Below are 8,574 nucleotides of genomic sequence, written 5' to 3'. Positions count from 1 at the left end.
TAGTTGCAAGTGAAGCTTAAAGGAACATGAGCACTGTTTCCTGCTCTTCAATCCACAAATCCTGATGTACTCTTGGAGAACACATTGTTACATGGAATAAAAACCTAATATTTGCTAGTCCTTCAATCAAAAAAGGGCCCATTGAAACTCAATTCTGACCTAATCCCATTAAATTATTTGTATGGTGTCAAAGGTCAAACTTCTGAAGAGCAGCAGCGGGTAGGTCACAATTCAGAATTGTATAAATTCCCAAGGGTTCAGACAGTCTCTACATACAGCTAGAAAGCTGTATTGCCTTTGGTGCTGAAGCTCGAAAGGTAAGCATTTCTCTAGGAAAACTTACCTTCTCACTATATTATTCCTTTTTTATGCCTAAACTTAAGAAGAGAGCAACTATTGTGTTATCTTCGGTATCTACAAGGACTGAATATTTACACGATATTCTCTAAAAATCTTCTCACCTATGTTTATGCATTTTTATTATGTGTAAAACCTGAGTATTTGTTTTCAGACAACTTTTTACAAGTTTATTCTTTGTGCTTATTATTTTATGCTTAAAATACCTTATTTAAGAGCAGCTTACCCTCTCTTTCAGTATCTTTTAAATTTGATTTTTGACAACCAAGAATAAATTTGCTTGGTTGACCTCTGGTTCAACAAAGTCCACTGATAGCAGAACTGTGGCATTTAGTAAATATACTAGGTTTAGTTTAGTGTGAAATTTCGCTAACAATTGCATCTCTGGAAGATACAGCTGGTGAACAATACGCAAGATAAAATCTGTGTGGGTGTACAGACTTATGTTTCTACCATAATCTATAAATGTGAACTTGTATCCGGAAAGGAAAATAAGAGAAATATCTGTGAGAGTGTACGTTTATACCCATGAACATGGTCACTAAAAACCTTGGTAGAGTTTAATGCTCCAAAAGCAAAGTTGAGATCCCAGCATTAAGCACCTGCATAAAGGGCTGAATTTTGAAGGACATCACACTTTCACAATTTCCATAAATCACAGGAAGGAAACTAGATTCATGCTGACCTAGACCTTTATATAAGCACAGTTGCACAGAGAACTTACACTGTCTAGCACTTCCAGAAACCTTAGACAGAAACAAATACAAAACTTTTGCTGGTCTATGCACAAACAAGTATTCATTTAACAGTGCTGTATTATGGTAGGCATTGCTATTTTATCATGTCTGCACTTCTATTCCATTTGAATGTCACTAACAAAATCAAATTTCTCATAAATTTTATACTGTAGTATATATAAATGTATTCAGGCAAAGCAAGCTATATCTGAAAGCACAATATGGTGGAATAATAATTCTGTGCATCAGTCCCTCTCCTAGATTAGGTGACCTTAGACAAATTATATTGCCTGTCCATGCTTCCATTATTAAAACAAAGGTAAAGATACAAGCCTTTGAAGATCTACTGACAGGAAGTGCTGTGCAAAAAATAGATATTTTACTGCACTTGTGTATTTTTGGAAAATAAAAACATCAACTGTCCTCTGCTTTTACTTGTAACTGTCCAAACCTAGAGTAAATCTACTGAAATTTGCACTTGAAATTCACAGCTTTGCAAGTCTACCAAAGACAGATCATATTTTCTTGTTTTCATCAAGGTACTACAGAGTACCAAGGAATTCTAGCCTTCACTGAATGAAAATAAGAACAGGCAATTGTTGTTTGACTGCTTTAAAAAGATAAACATAAACCACATACAAATTTTAGACTGCCGAGGAACTGTACTGCCAAAAAGGCAACTGAATACAAATGTGACAGAAACAGATTTATGAGTATGGATTTTTCAACATGTATGAGAAATGAGCATAGCAATAGGCATGTTACCAAAGAATGACTTCAAAACTACTTGTTTATATTTCATTGACTAAAAGCTATTTTTAAAGTGTATTGTGCTGTGTTTGTACAGTATTCCATCCTTACATTGTCATTGTACTTCTGCTGTTTGTTTTAGGCAATACTGGTTTCACAATGGGGTCCATCGGTGCAGCAAGCACAGAATTTTGTATTGATGTATTCAGGGAGCTGAGAGTCCAGCATGTCAACAAGAACATCTACTACTCCCCCCTGAGCATCATTTCAGCTCTGTCCATGGTCTACCTAGGTGCAAGAGAAACCACCAGGGCTCAGATAGATCAGGTGAGGCCTCAGTGAAAGACTTAAACCTTCTTGCAGCTCAATAGAGCCACAGCAATAAATTATATGACAATGTCCCTTGCATAGCCCAGAAGCTAAAAAATCTCTATTCAGATTTATCAAAAGCTGTGGCCACCTCTAACTCCCATAGTGTTAAACAAATGAATTAGCCAGAAATCTTGAAACTGGATTTAAATTTTATCATTGTTAGCTGTAGGATTCTCAAAGACAACAACACGTTCTAGTGTCCTTTGTATAGAGTCAGGAGAGCAGATAAAACTTCCAGAGAAGAGCCAGAACATGTGCTCAAACTACAAAATATTTCACATGAGTTTCCTATAGCTCTCACTTTCTTCACAGATATTGCCTGGCTTGTTACCCAGAAGAAAGTTAGTATTATTAATGGCACGCACTGAAAGTGATTTATAGATGTTCAACAGAAAAAGAGATCATCTAAGCAGGGAACAGTAGGCCCAGCTATTCACAGAGGTTGCAGATCGATTGCACCCTTTGAGTCACCCAGATTCACAGTTAGCTAAGAGGTTTCCTTCAAGAATGATGTATTAATCCTAGTAGCATAACTTTCATTTTTGTCATACCTGTTATTTCAACTACTATTATTTTCAATTACAGGTTGTTCACTTTGATAAAATCACAGGGTTTGGAGACACTGTTGAATCTCAGGTACAGAAATAATTTCATCTCTTTCTCTATGTCACTTTCTCCTGTGAGCAAAATCTAGCAGATAAACCAGTCTCTTGCAGTTCCAATACCTCTCTGATGAGCAGCTGGTGTTCTGCATCCCCCAGTTTGGGTGAACACTTTGTTCATATGAATAGAGTGAGAAAGGAGGTAAGAGAGGATTCAGAACAGGCATAGGATGAAACCTAGCACCATAATATTGAGCATATAAGGAAAATTTGCATGTGTAGACAAGGTAGCTGGATGTTACTGATTAAATGGGACTGGTTGGGAATGAAGGAAAGCCTATCTGATCTGCTGGAGCTAGATAATGTAGCAGGCAATTGAAAGCTCCCCTGAGAGAGGTATGAAGAAATTACAGTATAAAAACAGCACAGAATTTTACACATTAGAAAACTACATCAGTTATATCAACAAGATGTACAGGATGAACAACAGTTTCATAAGCAGAAGTGTCTGAACTACTCTATTTTTCTCATATAGTATAAAAGATATTCTAAGTACTAAAACTAGAATAACATAATCTATCTTTGTATTTATGTATCCTTTCAGTGTGGCTCAGCTCTAAGTGTCCACAATTCGCTTAAAAACACGTTCGCTCAAATCACCCAACCAAAAGACAATTATTCACTCAACCTTGCCAGTAGACTTTATGCTGAAGAGTCATACCCAATCCTACCGGTGAGTTGCTCTAAAACCTGATCTGAGTGTATTTATTTCCATGTCAAAGCTGTACCATTCTGTAATGCAAAAGCACTGTCGGAAGTTTAGGTTCTGCTAAAGAAATTTTCTTCCATATGGAAAGCAGGATTCACGGCTTCTCTCTATCACAACCTTAAAGACCCTCTACAGTCTCAAGAAAACACATTCCTAGCTAAAAAGATGTTTGTGCAAAGTACAATCATGATCCAATCCTGCCAAATTATAATTAATAAAGTTAACTTCAACCTTTTTCTCAACAAACCTGAAAAATAACTTCAGGTTCTCAAAAATATTTCAAGTTTTCCCTTTGAAAGGAATATTTAATTTGAAATTAGAGGAAAATACTATTGCAAAATAAGTTTAAAAGCTGGCAAAATGAATAAACCCCCATATTTCAATTGAAATTAATTCCATTTTTGATAGAGCTCAGTTCTGGAGAACATTTTTAAACATGTGAGCATATACTCTTGCTTGATGCAATGAATATCAGATCTTAAGAGGCTTTAGAACTAGAATTATGTCTTACTGATTACCTTTAATAAGCACATTATTCATATATCTTAATTTCAGTCTTGTATTTCACTTTTGCAAAATGCTTTGACATTCTGATCTAAAAACTTCTTACTCTTCCTCTGAAGGAATACTTACAATGTGTGAAGGAACTATATAATGGAGGTTTGGAAACTGTCAGCTTTCAAACAGCTGCAGATCAAGCCAGAGAGCTCATCAATTCCTGGGTTGAAAGCCAGACTAACGGTAAGAGCAAGCCAAGTATCAGCATAGGTATTTTCCCTTCTATCACCACGTTTGAGCAGCATATGAGAATGCTTTCTCAGGAGACAAAACCCTCTAAACATCTCCCTCTGTCCTTCTCCTGGATAATAACTCAGTTCCCAGATAATGAGCTATCATTTAAAGTTTTAGTGCTTTTTTTTCCCCTCAGAAACATCTCTTTTAGAGGACTCTTTATATCAGCAAACACAGATATAAGATGATGAATTTTAGCTGAAATGATAATGTTCACAATCAAAGAACCTCTGGTATTGTGTCACACTTGGAAGCAGAAAACCAGGCCATAACTAAGCTAGTAGTGGGAAAAGACTGAGGGAAGAGCTTGCTGTGTGCATAAGGACAGCAGAATAAAAAAGAACAAGTATAAGATGAAAGTAGAGTGAAATTCTGGTTTCTTCCTTTCCTGCTACCTTCTTTACATAGTCATGTCCTTTCAACTTTGGTTGGAAACAAGAAGTACTTATGTTTACTGTTTGGGTTGGAGACCATCCTGGGATAAACGATTCCAATAGTTCTTCCCATTGTCACAAAATATACAGTTTTACTCATTTTCTAACAAGAAAATCTTTAGGTATATTTTATCTTCCATTATAATTCTTTACACAGAGAGGAAACAACAGCTATTGCCAACAGAAGCAAACAAATCAACCTCAGAAGTACAAGATTACAGCGGCCCTATACCCTCCTCCCTACAAATTCTTTACCCTTCATTTAACATCGTGATTGCCAAGTAAGAAGTATTATACACAGATGTGTCATATACATGTCTCTTTTTCCCATGCCTTTAAAGGAATGATCAAAAATATCCTTCAACCGAGCTCTGTGGATCCCCAGACTGAAATGGTCCTTGTCAATGCCATTTACTTCAAAGGACTGTGGGAGAAAGCATTTAAGGATGAAGAAACCCAGGCAGTGCCTTTCAGAATTACTGAGGTACATGGACATATATCACCTTAGAGGTGTCTTCTAGAATTTATTAAGAGAGTAGACAAGATGTTATACAATCTTCCTGAACGAGAGCAATCAGTAGCTTTAATCATAAGTGGCCATTTCTACACTCTAAGAATAATCTTTGTGAAAACTATGTTATCTTGTTTCGTTTTGCAGCAAGAAAACAGACCTGTGCAGATGATGTATCAGTTTGGTTCTTTTAAAGTGGCAGCGGTGGCTTCTGAGAAAATTAAGATCCTGGAGCTTCCATATGCCAGTGGGCAGCTGAGCATGCTGGTTCTGTTGCCTGATGAAGTCTCTGGCTTGGAGCAGGTATGGCCCTGGCAGCTGAGTGTCATAAAACCTTAAACACAGTGAAATTTAGGCTCTTCACAATAAACCTATACTAAAACACTTCACCAGCACAGTTCTGAATACTAGCAGCATGGGATTGTTTCATAGAAACATGCAGCTGTCTCAACGGTCCTGCAATAGTTTGTGCTGAGCATGGAGTGCTTAAGGAATTACTTTAGTGGGTTAATTATTGGCCACTGCAGAACAGATTCTTCTCAGCTAAGCAGCTGCTACTCCAGCAGTTTGATCTCCAAAGGTTTTAATATCTGCATTCCTGCATGCTGTGGAGCATCCTGGGAGGTTCGTGTTAGCTTTAAAAGTTGCAATTACTGTTTGGTTTGGCAGTGCTCAACATGCTTCCTTCATACCTTCAAAAATTATACTATCTAAATACTGAATATGAGAGGTACTGGAATGATTAAAGCAATTTCAGAAAGTAAAATGTATATGACATACTGTTGTTGATAGGAACAGAATATGGACACAGGATATTGTCATTAGCAGGGCCATACTTAGTCTGAATATGAAAAGTTACGTAATAAATGAGAGTGCATTGAAATGTTTGTACAGTAATTCAAAGAGGTTAAATTAGAAAAATGAAGAGGCCTTTGAGCAACGCTACATGTCCTCAGTAATAAATGATAGTTCACTTATTAGTGATTGGTTGCTATTAACACCTGGTTACTTGAATGCCTTAAATGTAGCTAGAGACTACAATTCAAAAGCACAGAATGATCTTTGGAATATGTTTCACAAGAAAAGAAGATAATCATGGAAGAACTTTAGGTGAAATTTGCTGAGTAGCCATTTCACTAATAAAATTAATTGACAGTCAGACTATTAAAAATAGAAAGCAGGAAAGCAGGACAGAGAACAAAAAGTCATAGTTTGCTTTTCTCTCTTAGATACATTAATCTGTACATACCTAGATAAATGCCATGCTAAGAACAGTCAGTTTAAAAAGAAAAAAAACATTGCTGGTACTGCATTGTCACAAAGGAAGTTGTGCTCTCATCCCAGGGACTTCATTTCTTTGTCTCCTTGCAGCTTGAGAATGCAATCACCTTTGAAAAACTGACGGAGTGGACCAGTTCTGATTTAATGGAAGAGAGGAAAATAAAAGTGTTCCTCCCACGTGTCAAGATTGAGGAAAAATATAACCTCACAGCTGTCTTAGTGGCCTTGGGTATAACTGACCTGTTCAGCTCATCAGCCAATCTCTCTGGCATCTCTGCAGCAGAGAACCTGAAGGTGTCTGAAGCTGTCCATGAGGCATTTGTAGAAATCTATGAAGCAGGCAGCGAGGTGGTAGGCTCATCAGGAGCTGGGATAGAGGTGGCAAGTGACTCTGAAGAGTTTAGGGCTGACCACCCTTTCATCTTCCTGATCAAGCACAACCCAACAAACAGCATCCTCTTCTTTGGCAGATGCTTTTCCCCTTAAAGCAAAGAAAGCTGAATGAATTTCTGTCCTTCACAGCAAGACCCAAAGCACTGCAGTATCAAGGGTAAAAAGAAATACGTATTTTCACCCATATTTTCTGAAACCAGAAGCTTGTCTTTATTAAGAAAAAAGAAGAAAGCTAAATCAGAGAAATTATGTCAAGAAAACAGAGGCCCTTTGCATTTCCTTTCTGCAAGTAATATTATCTACCCATAGATGAAGAGTTAAGGGAATGAGATTTGGACCCAAAGAAAGAATGAGCATGTACAGAAATGTTTATGGTGCAAGTTAACAGTAGTAGTGCCAAATCATCACACTGAAACAACACAGCCACAATTTGTCAGCAGGGAAAAAAAAAAAAATAAAATCCAGCATTCTAACTAAGCCAGGTTTCTCTATGGACAGGCTTCATCGTGACTCCTCTGGAACTAGTCACTCAAAAGCACCCAGATTAAACTCTAAACTAGCACCAACCATTCCTATTCCATTCCTACTCTGACACAGCAATTGCTTTCTCTCCGTGCTCCTGATACTGCAAGGCTCTTCCTCCCTTTCTAAAGATGCATTATATAAATCTTGTAATTCGTATTTCTCCTTAAATCTTTTTGGCTCAATCGTCATGACCAAATATGGCATTCAAATTGTGTCCCATGTGTCCGTACATAAAGGGTCTTGCAGATGTACTCTGTTGTTCCTTTGATCATAATAAACACGTTTAAGCACATGCATTTCATTTGGGGTATTTCGAATGCACTCAGGATGGAGTAATCCTGTTTAAACATACAAGCTGAGGGAAAAAAGGCTGGAGAGCAGTCCTACAAAAAGAAAACTGAGGGAGTGGGTTGGTAGAATATCATCTGACAGTGTGCCCTGGTAGCCAAAATGTCCAACCATGCCCTGGGGTGAATCAAGCACAACATAAGCAGTCAGTCAAGGGAGGCAACTGTCACACTCTACATGCACTGGTGTTACCCCCACCTAAAGTACTGTGTGTAGTTTTGGGTGCCTCAATATAAGAAAGAGCATCTGAGGTTTCTTGGTTTGTTCAGGTGGGAGAAGAGAAGGCCGAGAGGTGACCACATCACAGTCTACAACTTCTCCAAGGGGGAAGTAAAACGGGAGGTGCTGAACACCTCTCTCTGGTGACCACTGACAGGACACAAGGAGATCATAGAATCATAGAACAGCAGTTTGGAAAGGACCTCAAGGATCATCTGGTCCAACCTTTCTTGGCAAAAGCAAAGTCTAGACAAAATGTCCCAGCACGCTGCCCAGCTGAACTTTAAAAGTGTCCATTGCTGGGGAATTCACCGCTTCTCTGGGGAGGTTGTTCCAGTGGCTGATTGTTCTGGAATGAAACTGAGTCAGGGAAAGCTCAGATTGGACATTAGGAAAAGGTTCTTCCCTGAGACGGTGGTGAGTCACTGGAACAGGGTCCCCAGGGAAGGGGTCATGGAACCAAGCCTGTCAGAGTTCAAGGGAT

At 38.2% G+C, this 8,574-nt stretch overlaps 1 protein-coding gene across 1 annotated transcript; it reads left to right on the top strand.

Annotated features, from left to right (window-relative positions):
- Positions 1–260: 260 nt before the first annotated feature.
- Positions 261–7,791, top strand: LOC136008369 (ovalbumin-like). Its single transcript, XM_065667490.1, has 8 exons — positions 261–317; positions 1,987–2,171; positions 2,802–2,852; positions 3,423–3,551; positions 4,211–4,328; positions 5,155–5,297; positions 5,472–5,627; positions 6,696–7,791. Exons 2-8 carry the CDS (start codon positions 2,004–2,006, stop codon positions 7,089–7,091), a joined length of 1,161 nt encoding a protein of 386 aa, XP_065523562.1. The 5' UTR covers positions 261–317; positions 1,987–2,003; the 3' UTR covers positions 7,092–7,791.
- Positions 7,792–8,574: the final 783 nt, after the last annotated feature.

Source organism: Lathamus discolor, chromosome 2 (genome assembly GCF_037157495.1).
Source record: "Lathamus discolor isolate bLatDis1 chromosome 2, bLatDis1.hap1, whole genome shotgun sequence".
NCBI lineage: Eukaryota > Metazoa > Chordata > Aves > Psittaciformes > Psittacidae > Lathamus > Lathamus discolor.
Note: the sequence above shows the minus strand (reverse complement) of the source record. Positions and strands in the feature narration are given on the sequence as shown.

What these genes read in the sequence shown, in the direction of transcription:
- LOC136008369 (XM_065667490.1), top strand. Translation starts at nt 2,004, where the DNA reads ATGGGGTCCATCGGTGCAGCAAGCACAGAATTTTGTATTGATGTATTC. An exon ending in GAGACACTGTTGAATCTCAG is followed by an intron (nt 2,853 to 3,422) that starts GTACAGAAATAA and finishes GTATCCTTTCAG; the next exon opens with TGTGGCTCAGCTCTAAGTGT. An exon ending in TGCCTTTCAGAATTACTGAG is followed by an intron (nt 5,298 to 5,471) that starts GTACATGGACAT and finishes TTCGTTTTGCAG; the next exon opens with CAAGAAAACAGACCTGTGCA.